Source organism: Borostomias antarcticus (assembly GCF_949987555.1).
Source record: "Borostomias antarcticus genome assembly, chromosome: 1".
Taxonomy (NCBI): domain Eukaryota; kingdom Metazoa; phylum Chordata; class Actinopteri; order Stomiiformes; family Stomiidae; genus Borostomias; species Borostomias antarcticus.
This window is the reverse complement of record NC_140234.1, coordinates 54,960,483-54,979,919: the sequence shown is the minus strand read 5'-3', so window position 1 is coordinate 54,979,919 and position 19,437 is coordinate 54,960,483. Positions and strand designations below refer to the sequence as shown.

General features: G+C 47.0%; 1 protein-coding gene across 1 annotated transcript in view; it reads right to left on the bottom strand.

Annotated features, from left to right (window-relative positions):
- Positions 1 to 5,358: 5,358 nt before the first annotated feature.
- The window catches only part of rtn4rl1b (reticulon 4 receptor-like 1b), a gene marked incomplete at both ends in the record, with an annotated part of 169,569 nt that continues 155,490 nt past the window's right edge, over positions 5,359 to 19,437 (bottom strand). Inside the window, 2 exons of the mRNA XM_084436700.1 lie at positions 5,359 to 6,351; positions 6,480 to 6,931. Coding sequence (XP_084292826.1) covers positions 5,359 to 6,351; positions 6,480 to 6,931 — 1,445 coding nt within the window. The remainder of the gene's footprint in view (positions 6,352 to 6,479; positions 6,932 to 19,437) is intronic.

Genomic DNA, 19,437 nt, shown 5'->3' with positions numbered 1-19,437 from the left:
CTACACAACAGACAGATCATACTGTAGGCTAGCTATTGCTGTACATCTGTGGAACGCTGTGTGTGTTATTATAGGCTAGGCACATGGATGAATCAACATGCATCATGAATAATAGATGCAAAGACTCACATGCTGGGTGCTATATTAGGGTTCCTGGACGTGTTGGGTTGTATAACAAGGCCTGTGGATGCGCCGTGCGTAGACATACAGTACGTACGGTGTGTATTAATAGTGCCTTGCTCCGCCCCGCTCTTGTGAACATGCAGAACTCCTCCGCTCACTCACCCGTTCCTCACTCCTGAATCTCTCTCCTCCAAACATGTGGTCACAGTCATCCCGTTCCTTCCTTTGTCTTTACACTCTGTCGTTTTCTCTGCCCTCCTGTGCCCCCGTTAGGCCTCTCTCCTCCTTCCCTCGCCCCGCCATCTGTCCTGTCTCCTCCCCCCCTAACGAGACCCCCCCCCCCTCCCCCTCTTCCCCTCTAAGCCACAGTTTCTCACTCTCTCCTCCGCCTTCCCACTAACCTCAGGTCCCCTCATTTTCTCTCTCCATCCTCCATTTCACACTGGGATGCTTCAGCTTCAGATTCCTAGTATGTTGAAAAGCGAGATGGTAATAAAGTGAATTCTGATTCAGTAGCGTTTTGGCTCCAGCTTCTCAGGGATGACCTATCTGCTTAACACAGAGGATTCTCCTGGCAGAGCTACTGTAGCCTCTCTATGTGTTCCGCTAACTCCTAGATTCAATTGCAACAAGACGATTACAATTACAGTAGGCTCCTTCCTTGCAGCTGTGAGTGAAATATTAACCATCCTGAGACAATTCTACTGACACCATTCAGCTGCCTTGAAGTCAACAACAATAAACGAGTCATTTAGATTTGGTTGGCTCTAATATTATGATTCATCTTCTGCTTACGGCCATGATCTGGCTCTGCCTCATTAGGCCAATAGAACATCATATTTGTATTGGTTAATTGGATATTACTGCATGTCTGTGACTCTTGAAAGTCTTGGTGCTTAACGTTATCAGCGATTACCTTCCTGAAGGAGGCTGTCATATAAAATGGCTTATGTGGCAGGCAGTAAACTGCTTAATTATCAGTGTCATTACGAGCAGGTCGTTAGAACTTGCAATGGTGCTGTATCTTTAAGGAAATCATGGTGTGATTTTTGGCAGCAAGAGTTTATTTTTTATACTGCAGCATTGGTGAGTGAAGATTGTGTCGTCCACTGCTGTATCAAAGCCTACCCCCCCACCCCCCCAACGCACAACTCACATAACACACTCACACAACACACAACTTGTGCAGTGTTATAAAACAGTGGGGGTGCTCAAAATAACTAGGACACTCTCTGTATCAAGAGATTACTGGAAATACGCCTCTCTGCCCAAACTCTCCTCTATATTCTGCACCATACAACCAAGGCGTTGTGGGCTTGCTAAAGGAGAAGCTATGTTTTAGAGTAGAATGACTGTCCGCTGTGGACTTTTACCGGCCTGGGTGGGAAAAGGCTTTTAGTGAGTTATGCTAGTGTTGGGAGGGAGATAAGTTCAGGTATTGTATTTGAGGAAAAGTGAGAGAGACCAAGGAGAAAGGGGAGGGGAGGGGCACAGATTTAGTGTGTGAGAGAGAGGGAGTGAGGAGGATCTTGATGGAGCAGAGAGCCCAGTGCTATTAGATGCCTGAACTGCTCATCAATTTAAATGTAATTCCACAGCCATCCTCAACCATGCATAAGACTAAGTCCTCTTTTTTCCCTTTTCGTTTAACAGAATACGAAGGGAAAAAAATAACTTAATGTCACACTTACTACTAGTGGATCAATTTCCATCATTGGCAGAGGAGTAGAGGAGAGGAAATATAATTTAAGTTCTAAAGTCCCATTAATAATAATAATAATAATAATAATAATAATAATAACTGCAGATATCTATAGATTCTGTGTGACACAGTCATAAATACTGTACCCTTAGTGCCTTTTAAATGATTTATTGACCTGCAGTGCATCATGCCGAGCTGTGTGCGCTAGTAAAATACATTTTCTGGAGTTGTTTTTTTTGTCATATTTGTGAGGAATCTAAATCATATTGGTGTATGTATGTTGCATTATAGGTATTGTTATGTGCAGATCCTCCTAATGCCTTTCGGCGCTCTAAAATAGCTCTAGAACAGCAGTGTTAGGCAGGCCAGGATTAGTTATAAGTATTAGTGAAAAAATTTGAATGAATGAATGAATGAATGAATGAGTGGGCTCAGTACCGCTGGTGTCCCTGGGCAGTGCTGATTGTGTGTGAGGGGTGTGCCCCTTTAGAGCCCGTGGGTGGGTGTGGCCTAAAAAGGCTGCATGACCTGAAAGAGCACACCAGGCTGGCAATGGAGTCAGGAGTGTCGGAACTGGGGGGTCATGCAATCTCGGTTTCAGCCAACTCACCTCACACCACAGAGACTCAAGACTGTGTGGGTTACTTCCTGTCCGGGGATTTCTATGAGCCTTGTAGAACTGTGTTTTTAACCCAACTGAAATGAATTGATGGAAAGGAGGATGGGGGGACTCTGGCCCCGGACGACTCTGGCCCCGGACGACTCTGGCCCAGCTGGCCCAGGACGACTCTGGCCCAAGACGACTCTGGTTCAAAACGACTCTGGCCCAGCTGGCCCAGGACGACTCTGGCCCAAGACGACTCTGGCCCAAGACGACTCTGGCCCAGCTGGCCCAGGATGACTCTGGCCCAAGACGACTCTGGCCCAGCTGGCCCAGGACGACTCTGGCCCAAGACGACTCTGGTCCAAAACGACTCTGGCGCAGGACAACTCTGGCCCAGGATGACTCTGGCCCAAGACGACTCTGGCGCAGGACAACTCTGGCCCAGGATGACTCTGGCCCAAGACGACTCTGGCGCAGGACGACTCTGGCCCAGGACGACTCTCATTTATGGGTCATTTATGCAGAGTGGAGGATACTGGAGGGGGTGTGCTGATACCATCATCCACCCTAGACAAACATAGCCAGACCTGGTATCAGGTAGAAGAATTATCCAGCAGGACTTTCCCAGCTTCTGTCACGTTATAGTATATAAATTCAACCCAACAGTTGAGCCTGCATGCAGGTCGAAAGCAGACAGTTTGACCAGCAGTGGCTGATCAAGGGAGACAGATTGCAAAGTAGAACAAAGTCTGGAGGAGAACAGTGGAGAAAGAGGCAGTTGCTGACATTTCTGGTTTAAATTAATAATGAAGAGAGGAAAATCATGTCTCATACTGTACGTTCTCTGAAGCCAACACCAACTAGGTGTTGGAAAGTGAAATAAACTGACTCCAAGCTCTCACTTTTAACATAAGAAGATATAGATTTTTAATATCTTTATAAACATTTTTGTACCATTGTTCTATGATGAGAACGTATTGAACCGTTGAATCATGGCAATGACAGGATATAGACGTGGTAGTAGAACAACAGGGATATGGATTGTGCATTGTTTGTTTGTCAGATAAGGGTTTCAAAATGAAGTCATGAAAAATATGAAAATCAAAAATAATCCAGTGAACCAAGTAATGAAACCATAGAAAGTTATCTAAACAAAGACTGTCCCCTGACTAGGAGAAGCAGAAACCCTGTTTTCATCGTGACAGCGTTGATATTGAAGTTCTCATAATAATACAGTAAATGATATCAGCACTGCAGATCCTCTTATTATCAATGTAAATGGTACAGTTTACATCATTTTTGTTACAAACACCACCTCATCATTAGGTTGTCTGTCCATGGCCCTGACACTGCTGAAGCGATTGTCTTGCTTCTTGGATCCTCACTTCCATCCACAGGAAGGGCAGTCAGTTAAGAGGCATTTCAACAGTTCTGTATTCCCGAGAGGTCCATATTTTTGCCTTGCTCAGTTAAAAGTTATTTTTTTTCTCTTAAAATTTTTTTTCACCACAGAAGTCATTTAAGGTACACGCATGTTTTTTTTTCTCTATTGTCTTGTTGGTCTGATGTATCCCTTTGAAGATTAGAAAATAAGAATATTCCTCACAGTCCAAATGAGGGAGGAGGGATTCCCACCCGACAAAGGTTCAGTCCAGGTAGGCCTGACTGGGAAACCGAAAATATCCCATTTGACCCTTACACTCAAAAGCTCTGCGCCACACCCCCACCCACAACCCCCACACCCACCACCCCCACCCTGTACAATGCGCTATCTCTAGGTCCTTTTGGATCTTGGCAAAATCAAACAAACAACATCTGATACAAGAAATAGACAGATTCCTCGATATTCACAGCTTGTTCTTCTGGGACACATGTTTATGGAGGGGATGGGAACAGAGTCCATTTTACCTCCAAACAGAAAATTAGCAGCGTGGTTTTAATAGCTTAATATGCAGTAGCACATGTAGATTAGACAATATTTTGACAAAAATGCCATGTAAAAAAAAAGCCATATTGAAGAGAAATACTGTAAAGTAGGCAGAAGACCTGTAGAGTATGGAGCCTGCTCAGCAATATCTGGTCACTGCATCATCATGTGGATGAGCTGGCCTATCTGGTTGTGCTCCTTACAGAGCTGGAACTGTGGATCCCCTGGACTCTTGCTGAGAAGAGAGTAGTGCACACCCCTGGTCTGATATGGAATGATGATGGAATGACCCAGCTCTCTGTCTGTCTTTTGATGAGAAATACTGAAGCCCAATTCTATGGGGCTGTGGCAAAGCATGAAGAAAGAAAGAGAAAAAGAAAGAAAGAAAGAAAGACAGAAAGAAAGAAAGAAAGAAAGAAAGAAAGAAAGAAAGAAAGAGAAAGAAAGAAAGAAAGAAAAACACATTTGGCAAATAATATTGCAATAACAGTGGATACGCTAATGCCATCTGTTTACTACCCCCTCCCCCTTCTCTGTGAACTGCAATTTAAAGCTGGCTGGACCACTTTGTCTACTTGGTCTTTATCTGGCTTATAGCCCGTTATAACTTCCAAGTTATAACTCGCAATTCACTTTGTGTTTCTCTCTTTCCTAAAGTTGCGTTATCTGAGCTCCAGCAGAATTCAGAGAAAAAGCTGCAAAAAGGAAATACAACAAGAAATTAAATCAGAATGGCAACAGTGGCAGTGCAAGAGTGTTCAGTACTTCCCTTTAGTCTCTCTTGACTCCCAGTCCCTGGCGAAGCACTATGACTCCGCCTCAGATGTTTGATGTTTGAACGTCTATTTCAGAGTCTAAACAGCTAAGCTCCCTACACAATGTTTTACACACAATCACACACACACACAAAGTACATACGCACAGGCCTTGTTGTGCAGGGGCAAGAATGGGTCAGAAGGCTGCATTGCTGTCATTTAGCCAGTGTCTACGTCCCCCACCGGGTCAGCGGAGAACGTGATCAATGCTTATGGGCATCAAGGTCCCCAGGATGGCGTACAGGTGTAGCAAGGGCAGGGGCAAGGTCGCCCTGTTGTTGGCTTGTTGAACCCCGCTAGGGGGGCGGACGGAGGTCCGGGGGGGGCACTTAAGCTTCCTCCGCGTGACGGTGCCGTCCGCGGACGTATGGTCATATTTGCTGCCCCCCTCTGTGAAGTCGGGCGAGGAGTACTCCTTTTCGGCCATCTCCTTCAAGGAGTGCACCTCGTTCTGCCCCTTCCCCTTCCCTCCCCTGACGCGCTGGCGGGTGCAGTTCCGGGCGCGTCCCGGCCTCTGCGGGGGTGCCGCCCCGGGGTGCCCCGCCGCCCCTGGCTCCACCCCCCCATCCCTGGACGGGGCCGGACGGGGCAGAGGGGAGGAAGGCGTAGGGTAGCGCGGCGCATCGTCGTGCCGGGGGTGGTGGGGGTGGGTGTGCGGAGGCTGGACCGGGAGGGGCTCCTTCTTCCCTTTGCCAAGCCTGGTGTTGGTCTTGCTCTGGTGCAGCCACTCAGAGCCGGAGCAGTTGGGGAAGTCCTCCTTGCGCAGCTGCTTCAGGTCCTTCCCTGCCAGGTCGGGTGGCGCCTGGCAGCCCACGGACGATGTCGAGCCGCGGAAGCGCTTCAGCCAGTCCCACAGCGACAGGGCCTTGCAGTCGCACTCCCAGGGGTTGTCGTTGAGGCGCAGGTACTCCAGGGCGGGCAGCAGGGCCAGACACTCCCCGGATAGCTCGGTCAGGGAGTTGTTGAACAGGTAAAGGGTGGTGAGGTGTCGCAGGTCATGGAAGGCCAGCCGGTCCACCCACTGCAGCTGGTTGTGGTGCAGCAGGAGGCGGTCCAGGGCACCCAGGCCCCTGAAGGTGTTCTGGTGCAGGCTCCACAACCGATTCCCATGCAGGAACAGGTGGCTCAGGTTGTGCAGGTCCACAAAGATGTCGTCCTGCAGAAACTCCAGGTGATTGTCCTGCACAGACACACACACAACAGGATGAAAGTGTGTCACAGTCGGTGGAAAACATAACTACTTTCGGGCCCTTCACCGATCTAGCATTATGATGTATCAACGTAATACAACGTAGCGGTGCGCCCTACCTGTAGATGGAGATACTGCAGGTTCCTGAGCCCCTGGAAGGTGTTGCTGGGCAGCGCGCTCAGTCCACAGCGGTACAAGTGCAGCGCATTGAGCCGGCTCAGCCCATGGAAGGTGTCTGCCGCCAGGGAGCGCAGGTGGCGGTTGTCCCCCAGGTCCAGCTCCTCCAGCAGGGTGAACCCGTGGAAGGTGGAGGGCTCGATGTAGGTGATGTTGTTGGAGTAGATCCAGAGGGTGACCGTGGTGGGGCTGAAGTGGCCGCGCAGCAGCCGGTGGATCTTGTTGTTCTGGAGGAAGATGCGCTCACTGTTCGGAGGGATGCCCTCCGGCACGGCCAGGAAGTTGTGCGCCTGGCAGGAGACGGTGGTGGGTGCGGTGTAGCAGATGCAGTGGCGTGGGCAGGACCAGGACAGCTCCAGACCACAGAGAACCAGCAGGAACTCCAGCCCGCGGCCTGCAGCAAGCACACACACGCACACGCACACACACACACACACACACACACACACACACACACACACACACACACACACACACACACACACAGGCAGGCAGAAAAAGAAAGGGAGATGAATTAGAGGAGGTACATTTGGAATGTGCATTTTCAATCGGAATTCCACCGTATGACTTTGATGTATAATTCTGGACTTGAAAGAGAGGAAGAATAGTTTTAATTTTTTTGCGGGAGTTGAAAGAGGTGAGCATGGGGAGAACTACAGTACTGTAAGTGGAATCCAAAACATATGAAAGAGTGTGATATTGGCAAAGAGGGAGTGCGGAGACTGATGAAGGGCATAGCTGGGTATCGTGAGAGACAGAGAGAGAGAGAGAGGGAGAGAGAGAGAGAGAGAGAGAGAGAGAGAGAGCAACACCATGAAGGGAGATGGTGTAGGGGGCTAGGGGGAAAGTATCATAAAATTTATATCAAAAGAGAGAACTTCCGATCTGATAGATGACTCATGCCAAGTCACCTGTTGCTGGGCATAGATTTTCTAGCTTGCGAGTGTTGCATTGTGCCTTTGAGGAATGGGACTCGCATGGTTCCACTCGAGATAAGTGCGGGAATTGCATTACACTCTGGGCTTAGTACCTCTGATCCTAAACCCTCCAGTGTCAGTCTCTGCGTTCGAAAGTCAAGAGCACAAACAATAACATGAGCTGCTCCTAGTCGCTACAGTTCATCTTCCATCTCCGGGGATCACACATGCCCGCACGCACGCACGCACACACACACACACACACACACACACACACACACACTAGGCAGTAATATGCAGTTATATTTAAATCTGTACGTGTAATAGATAATGTATTCTGTGTCTGTTGTACCTGTCTTATGTGTTGTACAGTATCTGTCTTATGTGTCCACAGCACAAAAGAAGCTCCTCATGGAAAATTAAGTACTTTGAATTTCAATACAAGGAAGCTACAGTATGATCATTGTGTGTGTGTGTGTGGGGGGGGTGCTCACTGAAATGTATGCTATACGCAACTCTGGTGCGTTTCACTCCTCCTAATCGATGCGCCTCGGCTGGCTTTTAACTCGGCCCTTAATCCTGGGGCTTTTTCCTCTGGAACACGTCGGCGGGGAATTACTGTGTTTTGGGAGACAGGCGTATTTATCTGAATATTTCTCACCCCAAAATCGAGGCTAAGCTGTGACATTCAGCGGCTGTCTGACTCTGCTGACCTTTAGCTGTAATTCTCCCTGCATCTGGTGGCGGAGCCCAGCGGAGCGCGGCCCAGTGTGTTGTCACCTGAGCAGCAGCCCAGTAATCCTGTTTGTCAAGCCCCCCCGCTGGGTGACAATGCAGATCATTGCTTTTTTTTGGTCACCAAGCCACCAGGCAAATTCCGGATGAAGCGATTTTATCTACATTTGCTAAAAACAAGAGACAGAAGGTTGAGCAGATGTGTATGCACTCTTCTGCAGCACTGAGTAGTAGCTGATGAGAGGTCAGAGAGAATCTGTCATCGAGCGGCGTGTGTACAGTATACCGGTGATGCCATGTCGCCTGAGGGGATGGGACACATACTCTGTTGAGTGGGATGATAGATTGCCCTCTCTGCCCTTCCAGCAGAATGCCATCAATGTCATCATTCGGTTTATAGGCTTAAACAAGGAGACTAAAAGCCAAGCTCGCCGTTGAAGTTGCAAATTATTAGGACACCTTTCCGATTTCCTGGTAGTAGACTCCCTTCTTGTAAGTGTCTCTTGTTGTTGAAGGAAGGAAGCTATCCAAGCTAATGGCAAGCATGTCCTTTCACATTCCTCCTCCTACACTTTAAGACAAATACTCTGCTCGTTTCTCTCTTGCTCTCCCTTTCTGTGCTTTCTTTCTCTGCTATCATTTTCACTCTCTCTGTGCAATCTCTCTCTCTCTCTCTTCTCTCTCCGTGTCCATCTCCCTGCTCTCTATTTCCATGGATATGCATTGAGCACAGCAGTTTGAGTAAATGTGAGGAAAGAGGAGAGAGGCCAAGGGTGAGTGGAAGGATAGCAGCAAGGAGAATAAGGCTGGCTGAGCACTGCTACAGACACCGTTAACTTCAGGCCAGAAAGCTGGTGTTACAGTATGGGAGCCATCTCCATGGCACGGACGCAAGTCACGAGGACGTCCTACCAAAACATTTGTGGACATAATTAAGATGGATGCGGGAGTGGAGACCACCGATGAGATCGCCAGGTGTAGGAGGGACTGGGATAACTGGAGACCAAGATGGGAGGCCCGTCTGTGGACGACCCGATGATGATGAGGAGATGTGCCGTATTGCTCATGGGAAGGTTGGGTGGTGGAGATATCAAACAAAAAAATCACAAATAAAAGAAGACAAGTAAATCATCAGTTGTCTGTTGTGGAAAATGTGGATTCACCACCAGCCAGTAAGTGCTTGAAAAACAACTCGGTACTGACACGGTTGGCAGCATGTACCACTGAAAACATTGACTTGCCTATTTTCCTAACACTATAGGCAGGTAATGGCAATTAGTTCATGACACAAACAGCTCGATTAAAATGAAAACAACACATTTCACTCTGCGCCTGATTGCGTTATGTGGCACCTACGTAACCCTGTTGGATGTGACCAATGTGAATCAATGGTCTTGGTGGAATGAGCTCTTGAATGATTCGATTACCCATTCTATTCCTCCAATCACTTCCCAAGACTACCATTATGCTCAGCCTCCTGTAATTGTATTTTCTGAAGACTGCATCAGAGCCTTATCTCATTTTGCACTCGGTTCTCAAATGGATAATGATCTGGGGGGGTGGGGTGGGGGGGGGTATCTTAGATCCCGCCTGAGAATGTGAGAGTCTGAATCAGAGGACTCGGTGATAATCAAGTTGAACACGTAAAGTTACCCCCTCTCTTCCCTCCCTGGGATATCAGAACACAGTAATTGATTCTTTACTCCGCTTAAATTGTTCCCCTTAAATGGCTGCCAATGCCTCATCACCCAGCCTTTTTCCTCCTATACCCATGGCACAGTGGTAGCAGCCTACGCTGTGGTGTCTTTTCCTCTCTCATCCTCCTCCCGGAACGCTCTCTTCAACATGACTGTTGCTGTGGTCGGGCTCCGTCGATGCTGGAAATAACCTGCGAGCCACTCCGTCTCCCGTGCGAGTGACGGGGGGGGGGGACAAGCTCCTCCTTTGCCCTACTTTCCGATCCATGTGGGTTCATGGCTGCTGTCTCTCTCCTGCAGCTGGTACGAGCCACACTTCCACCGGAAACCTGCCTTCACACCTGTCACCTCGCTGATCACATCACCCCACCAGCCAACACAATCTCTTGCACACTGCTTTCACACACACACACATATACCCTCCTCCCAACACACACACACACACACACACACACACACACACACACACACACACACACACACACACACACACACACACACACACACACACACACACACACAGACATGTGACAGGCCAACTGGAGAGACCAAATGTCTGTTCAGAGAAGTATGGGATGAGAGATTGTTTTAGCAGGCAGCAGGGTGAGATCCAAAGACTGTGTGGGACTGCTGTCAGCAAATTAAAATGCAGGAAATGAACTGCATTGTCTGCTGTCACAATGGGCCATTCAGTCAAAATTGTATTATAATAGCTTTGGACACACCAGAATGATGATATGCCAGTAATGCCTACTGGAATTCACAGCCTCTCCTCCTCCCAAGCCTCTCCTCCCCCACAGCCTCTCCTCCTCCCCAGCCTCCCAAACCCCTAGCCTCTCCTCCTCCCCAGCCTTCCCAAACTCCCCAGCCTCTCCGCCTCCCCAAACTCCCCAGCCTCTCCTCCTCCCCAGCCTCCCCAAACTCCCCAGCCTCTCCTCCTCCCCAAACTCCCCAGCCTCTCCTCCTCCCCAGCCTCCCCAAATTCCCCAGCCTCTCCTCCTCCCCAAACTCCCCAGCCTCTCCTCCTCCCCAGCCTCCCCAAACTCCCTAGCCTCTCCGCCTCCCCAAACTCCCCAGCCTCTCCTCCTCCCCAGCCTCCCCAAACTCCCCAGCCTCTCCGCCTCCCCAAACTCCCCAGCCTCTCCTCCTCCCCAGCCTCCCCAAACTCCCTAGCGTCTCCGCCTCCCCAAACTCCCCAGCCTCTCCGCCTCCCCAAACTCCCCAGCCTCTCTTCATCCCCAGCCTCTCCAACTCCCCAGCCTCCCTGGCTGAGCCGATCTTCCTTTCTGCTAGGTTGTGTGACAGCTGCTGTTGGTAGCTTGTTATGGGGAGAATTATTAATCAGCCTGCAATTGGGTCTGATGGTTGACCCCGCGACGACCCTGTGGTCACCAGGCCCTTTATTCCTTGCAGTCACTGAAGGGGAAATAGAAAAATAAATGAATCTAATAGAATGGCCTAGGTCCCTTGACACACAATGCAAAGTGGGTGTGTAGAATATCAATCATAGTTCACACAAAATTTGCCCTCATGAATAACACATCTGTGGTACTGAGAGAAACGGACTGCCTCTCTGCATGACACCCCCACCACAACACTGGACAAACTACATTTCCTGTGTCTCTCTAATGACCCTGAGAAGCATCCTTGTATTTCTGTCCTGCTATTGACTGGCAGTAAAAATCTCCTGTGCCAGCCTCCTTCTCTAAAGGTGTTTACAGTCCTGTTGGTCATACATGCCCTTATAATGGCAAGGCAATACACCAAGCTATTGATTGAGCTATTGATGAGTTCCATGATGCTTTGCCGTGATAAGACATTGTTGGGGTCAATATGGCTTCTACCGAAAATGACAGAATTTGATGTGCTCACGCAATCAGAATACTTGAGTACTTTATAATTATTTCTAATTCCCAACTGACATATTTGTCAAAACTAGTGCAGTGTGGGCCGTCCTTCCATTCTAGTATTATGTACTGTACTGTATAGATGTACTGTGTACAACAACTGCCAGACCTGTGTGTGCTGATGTACTGTGTACAACAACTGCCAGACCTGTGTGTGCTCGAAAAAATCTTGACGCTGTTCTGCTGCAGACTATGTATCAGACACAGAGCTGGGAGCTTCACACAAACACCAACTCTCGTCTCCACAGAGGTCCACTGTTGCATTCAAATTGAAGTAGCTACCAATTTAGCTAACTTGAATGCCAACGTGGCCATTTAGAACTGTCCACAGCACATACTTACATAGCTACTAACATCAGGGGACATTTAGTTGTTTTCCGATTTTTTTGTTTCTGGGCTGCGTGTCATTTTTAGTAGCAATCTCTCCAGCCATGTTTGTTATTGGTGATGTGTAACGTGGTGGCCGGCACAGCACCATCTGGCTGCACTTGCCCGTGGAACATGTGCTGTTCGGCTATAGTAGGCCTAGTGACATTGGCAAGTCTGTGAGAAGAGAAGGATGTGTGATCTAAGATGGCGGAATGGAAAAAACACAGTGTTATTTATTAGGGCCCGAGCACTGGCGGTGAGAGGCCCTATTGAAATTCGAAGGATTATTATTATTCTCCTACCTTCTCCTTCAAATGCCTTTTTGGCCACCTAAACATCGATGAAAACGGATGAAACTTTGCAGATACGTCAGTCCCGGTGAAAATTTGTATAATTCATGGGTGACGGAAATGGGCGTGGCAAAACGGCTCAAGAGCGCCCCCTGGAAAATTTAAAATGGCAAGCCCCACCTTTCAGTTTGATGTAGGCGAACGAAATTCGGAGGGCATATGTATTTCATCGAGACACACTAAAATGTCTCTTGGAGCTATACCCAACATGCAACAGGAAGTCCGCCATTTTGCTCTTAAAGGACAATGCTCGTTTTTGACAACCTGGACCTTATTTACGACATATTATAAGACGTTTGACTCACCGAGATCACTTTGGTTTAGTTCGGAGGCATGTAGAAGAAATTTAAAATCCAGCGCGAGCCAGTATATCCATGTAATGGCGGTGGTGGGGGCACCGAGAATGCTGTTTCTAAAAATCTATTTTCTGCCGCGAAACGGTTGTTTTCAGCTATCTGTCTTTATGAATCGCTAGTTGTGCTTACATAGAGCGTAGGCCTGTTGTGGTTTTTCACATGCCTCTGTAATATGATCTTTAGAAACATCTTTAGACACGAAATAGCTTCCTCACTTGCTCCAGCAAGCATGCGCACAGCGTGCTGGAGCAACGATTGCGTGCTGTGCGCATGCGTGCTGGAGCAAGTGGGGAAGCTATTTCGTTTCGAAAGACGTTTCGAAAGACACGGAGGCATGTGAACAACCACAACAGGCCTACGCTCTATGTTAGCACAACTAGCGATTCATAAAGACAGATTGATGAAAACCGATGAGAACCGTTTCGCGGCAGAAAATAGATTTTTATTTGATTCTCGGTGCCCCCACCACCGCCATTAAATGGATATACTGGCTCGCGCTGGATTTTACATTTCTTCTAAATGCCTCCGAACTACACCAAAGTGATCTCGGTGAGTCAAACGTCTTATAATATGTCGTAAATAAGGTCCAGGTTGTCAAAAACGAGCATTGTCCTTTAATGTGCCATTTTCCCCTTGTTTTTACCATTTCCATGCCTCATACTTTAACGAACTCCTCCTACAGATTTCATCCGATCAACTTCATATTCGGTCAGCTTCATCTTAAGACCTTTGTGATCAAAAGTTATTAACAAAATTGAGTTTTCACCAAACACCCTTGCCGTGGCGCCCAGCCAAAGTTTGACATTTCGCCATAAAACACGAAGTCCTCATAACTCCTCCATACATTATTCAATTTGTCCGATATATCTCACGCTTCATGACGGTTCTGTCCTGAACACATCTATTGTCAGTATTGCGTCATACTTATAGCGCCACCTATTGGTGAAACAGGAAGTCCTCATAACACCTACATACATTATCCGATTTGCACAAAATTGCTGAGGATTCATGAAGGTCGCATTCTGAACACATCTATGCGTTGGTATTGAGTCACACTTACAGCGCCACCTACTGGTGAAACAGGAAGTACTCATAACTCCTACATACGTTATCCGATTTATTCCAAATTGTTCATGCTTGATGAAGGTTGCATCTTGAACACATCTGTAGGTCAGTATTGAGTCATACTTATAGCGCTGCCTACAGGTAAAGCAGGAATTCATCATAACTCCTACATACATTGTCCAATTTACTCAACATTTCTCACGCTTCATCAAGGTACCGCCCTGAACACATCTATGCATCAGTATTGAGTCACACTTAGAGCGCCACCTACTGGTGACAGGAAGTTTCTCTCAGTACTGGACACCGAAATAGCACAGCCTTTAAAGGCGCCACACCCCGACACGCATGGGGTGCGAGGGCCCGCTCAATGCTGCTCGCTGCCCTAGTTACGTTTATAACTGTGTCACAGGGAAAATATTACAACTTCCAACACTGCAGTTCAAGATCTTGAATCTTGAACTGCACTGCCTTGGGTCCTGAGCAATACGGTCTGACGAATGTTAACTTTATACAGTGCCCGGTTCTCGAGATAGGCCTAGTCGTGATACAGACATACGTATATATATACATACATACATACATACATACTGTACATACATACATACATACATACGCAAGGCAAGCTTATTTGTACAGTATAGCACATTTCAGCAACAAGGCAATTCAAAGTGCTTTACATGAGACATTCAAAGCATCAAGACAGTGCAAGAAACAAATAAAAGGTAATATAAAACAAAAATGTAAAAAAGGGCATTTAAAACAAAATACAGGAAAAATAAAATACAGGAATAGAAGTTACAGTGCAGTGTATGAAATAAAAAGCAGTGGCAAAAAGAAAAGTCTTCAGTATTGATTTAAAAGAAGTGAGAGTTGCAGCAGACCTGCAGTTTTCTGGAAGTTTATTCCAGATATGTGGAGCCTAAAAACTGAACGCTGCTTCTCCATGCTTTGTTTTAACTCTGGGGACAGAAAGCAGGCCTGTGCTAGACGACCTGAGAGGTCTGGATGGTTCATAACGTAGGAGCAGATCAGAAATATAATTTGGCCCTAAACCATTCAGTGCTTTATAAACCAACAGCAGCATTTTAAAGTCAATTCTTTGACAGAGAGGAAGCCAGTGTAAAGACCTCAGAACTGGGGTGATGTGATCCACTTTCTTAGTCTTAGTGAGGACTCGAGCAGCAGCATTCTGAATCAGCTGCAGCTGTCTGATCGATTATTTTGAGAGATCTGTAAACACACCGTTACATTAGTCAAGCCTACTGAAAATAAACGCATGGACAAATTTTTTCCAGATCCTGCTGAGACATAAATCCTTTAATCCTTGATATATTATTCAGGTGATAGTAGGCTGACATTGTAATAGTCTTAATGTGTCTGTTGAAATTCAGGTCTGAGCCCATGACTACACCAATATTTTTGACTTCGTTTTTGGTTTTTAGCATTACTGATTGGAGCTGAGCGCTGAGAGCCATATGGCAGCAAGAGAGGGCAAGTGTGGACGAGAAAGCCGGAGTAAATACTTCACTGGTGTTTCCAGTGATGCACGTTAAATGATTACCTCTGTTTGAACATTTGTGTGCATGGAGCTGCACTGTTGCCTTGGTCTTACCAAGTTTCAGGTAAAAACATGAAATCAAGATTATGCTTGATAATAAAATAATTGATTAATAATGTATTTCCTGCTAGAGACCTGACATTTAATAAAGCTTAATTTAGTGTGCTAAAGGTATTATCTGTCAAGTTTTCTGTGATAGTTTGTGGCTGACGAGGAATGGATCCTAAATGGCTAAATTTGCAGAACCAGTTGAGCGTGTCCTGTTACTTAGCAGATTCAATAATAATAGGGGCCACAGCGCTCAGAACCAGTGCAGGACCGATATACAAAAACTTGATCAAAAATAAAGAAGGGTCCGCACTCAAAACTATGTTTATGCTTTTTATTTCATAACGGTGGACAGACCTGACAGACGCGTTTCGGCTCTGCCTTCTTCAGTGTTTAGCCCCACTTAGGAGATTCACCATTCTTTTTCTATCACCTATCAAGACAGGAATTGAGTAAGATACTGGAAAGAGTCGTGAGAGTGCCATTAGCCTTGTAGCCTGGACCCAGTACATATCAGTTAGAGCTTGCTGTATTTTGTAAATAAGTAGCTGGATGTGCTGTGCCTTTATCAGGCTGGGAAGACAGAGGGTGGTTCCGATGTTGTTGTGGAGGGGGGATGGGGGCCTGGCACAGTGACTGTGACAATTGTGCAGGTGAAGGGGGGGGCAGGGGGGGTCTGGCAACAGTTTTACTCCTGACTTATTAAGGCAGAATCCATTTGCCTTAAAGAGATGTCTGAACTCCCAGAAAAAAGTTTAAATTCTCAATGAAGTGCACTAAATTGATGGTACATGCAGTTGAAAGCCATGTGTTCAGTGCCAACAGTCTGCTGAACCTCTCATCCCCTCTTCTGACTGGTGGTAAAGGACCACTGATAAAAACCACAGCTTTCAGAGAACTGACTGTGTTCAACAGATCAAGTCTCGTTTAAGAACTTCAGACTGCTGTTTCACAACATAATTTGTCCCTACGTGCACTGATGTTTTTCACATTTGTATGTGTAGCCCCGATATGCAAGATTCTTTCTGTCATGTCAGAGACCATATCCTTAAGAAAGCGAATTTTGAGTATTTTGGTGTTTTTACTGCACATGCTTCTTACATCTTTTACAGTTAGGTCCCAGTCAGAGTTTGAGGCCTTGTCGTTAGCTTTCCCTGTAGCCTTTTACTTTCTGATTGACTCTCACGCTGCGCTCACACGCTTGCGTTTGATGCGTGTCCGTCAACGTATGGCGGAAGGCGTGTCTGCCGCACGCGACAACAACCAATCACATTGTCCGAAACTGCGCTCGCAACATCCAGTAGATTCTCCGAACCTGCTAGCGCGCACTATTTTGAAAACCCACCCGGCTTTTCGTTTAGGGTTGTCATGGATGCTAACCTGGTAGAACGTGTGGCGATCGTCTATGCATTGGGGTTGAGGCAACGTGAAAGTGGTGCCCGCAGGTATTGGGTACATCCTATCCTGCAAACAAACAGCGATTGTCCTCCATCTTGGTATCGAAAAATTAGAAAATCCCGCCTTGCGATGACATGTTTCTCCGTCAAGACATCTGATTGGTCGTCAGCTCCAGCAACGCATCTGAAAGTTGAACATTCCTCAACTTTCGACGCTAGCAACGCAGGCAACGCAACGCACCGGGACAACAACGGAACCAGAATGCCATTTGGCTGCAGCCATTGAAAGTGAATGGCATCCGTCAATGTTGACGCATCAAACGCAAGCGTGTGAGCGGCCGGTCAGTCCTTACCCTGCTGTGTGAAGATATGATCCAGGTCATCAGATGGAAATGCAGGGTGATGCAACAGTGGGGCAAATTTGTTCTCCATTTGTACACTTGGTTGTTGGGGAGGTTTGTTGCTGGCTCTCCCTTTTGCAGCTGTCCACGGCTGTGTCCTGCTAAGGACAGGGGTTGAAGAGGCACTCTGCCTGGATGATAATGCAGGCCAGCTAGTCTCATCTCAAATCTCCGGCTCTGCCTGTTACCCATCCTCCCATTTCCCTGGGAAGTGATTTACTCTTAGGTTTTGCACCAAGAGAGTTCCAGGGAGGACTACCACTTGTAGATGTGTTACCCGGTACACAGCTCTCCTGTTTCTTGGTTGTCTTGTTGGTGCTAATTAGCTGTGTATTAGCATGCTCTTGTCCATTGTTTTGAATCCATGGTAAGGTGGTGTCATTCCCAGTTAGTGCATTGACTTCCATGCTCACTTCTAACCGGTTAATTTTGGTTTCCAGCACTGTAATCTTCTGCAGAAAATTTGTGGAAGTCCTCTGTGGAGAAGGGGGGCATCTTGCTGCTGCGCTCACGTTATCGTGAGGAGGTAATACAATGTTGAAATATGGCAACAGCCTACTGCATCTACAAAAAATTCAGTCCCAGTGATTTATAACTGTCCAGAAGCCACTGCTCATAGTTTCTTACAGAAGAAAAGCAAGAATATCAGCAGAAAAAAAGCAAAAGTGTTGTACATATGAAGGCCTACATACAGACAGACAGACAGACAGACAGACAGACAAGAGAATCCAGCCTTCATAGATAGAGGACAGCATATAGCATCTAATCTTTGTAAGGCTACTAATGCTGGTATTAAGTAGCATTCAGATCAAAATAGCGGGATACTAAGAAGATTGCTTCAGTCTAAATACACTTCATACAAATTCTTATTTTTCAATCAATTATCCTTTTTTTGTGATCAAATATTTTTATTTTTAACTCTCCACAACAATCATCACATACAATACGAGATATTCAATGAATAATACTGATTCACACTTAAGTGATACTACAGTAGTGGTTACATAGAAGATTTTTGATCTGTCTTATTAACACACTGATATATCTCCCATACTATTAATTGTTACATGGCCGTAAAGCATAAAGTAATTGTTTGTGATTTGTGGACTTGATCTTAGCAGAGCATCTGGTAAGTATTTGCAGTCTAAATTGTCAAGTTAAAGAAGACAGATAAGGTTGAAACTTATCTGTCTTCAACGAGATCTGTGTGCGCATACAACATTGGCATTGGTGGAAGAAAAGGGACCAGGAGCCGGCGGCCTCTGTCAGAGAACTGAGGCTAAAGCCTTCAGGAAAACCTCAGCATGTCATGGTCCCGTAAACCTCAGCATGTCATGGTCCCGTAAACCTCAGCATGTCATGGTCCCGTAAACCTCAGCATGTCATGGTCCCGTAAACCTCAGCATGTCATGGTCCCGTAAACCTCAGCATGTCATGGTCCCGTAAACCTCAGCATGTCGTGGTCCCGTAAACCTCAGCATGTCGTGGTCCCGTAAACCTCAGCATGTCATGGTCCCGTAAACCTCAGCATGTCATGGTCCCGTAAACCTCAGCATGTCATGGTCCTGTAAACCTCAGCATGTCATGGCCCCGTAAACCTCAGCATGTCATGGTCCCGTAAAACTCAGCATGTCATGGTCCCGTAAACCTCAGCATGTCATGGTCCCGTAAACCTCAGCATGTCATGGTCCCGTAAACCTCAGCATGTCATGGTCCCGTAAACCTCAGCATGTCATGGTCCCGTACACCTCAGAATGTCATGGTCCCGTAAACCTCAGCATGTCATGGTCCCGTAAACCTCAGCATGTCATGGCCCCGTAAACCTCAGCATGTCATGGTCCCGTAAACCTCAGCATGTCATGGTCCCGTAAACCTCAGCATGTCATGGTCCCGTAAACCTCAGCATGTCATGGTCCCGTAAACCTCAGCATGTCATGATCCCGTAAACCTCAGCATGTCCCGTATCTCTCAGGTGTGTGACAGGTTCCGGCCGTAACGGTGTGAGGGAGCTCATTCTCATGCGTGGTGTGACCGTTGCGGTGTAGGCGATCATCTGTGATCTCATCTCTCGCGCAACTAGGTCACTCGGCACACACACAC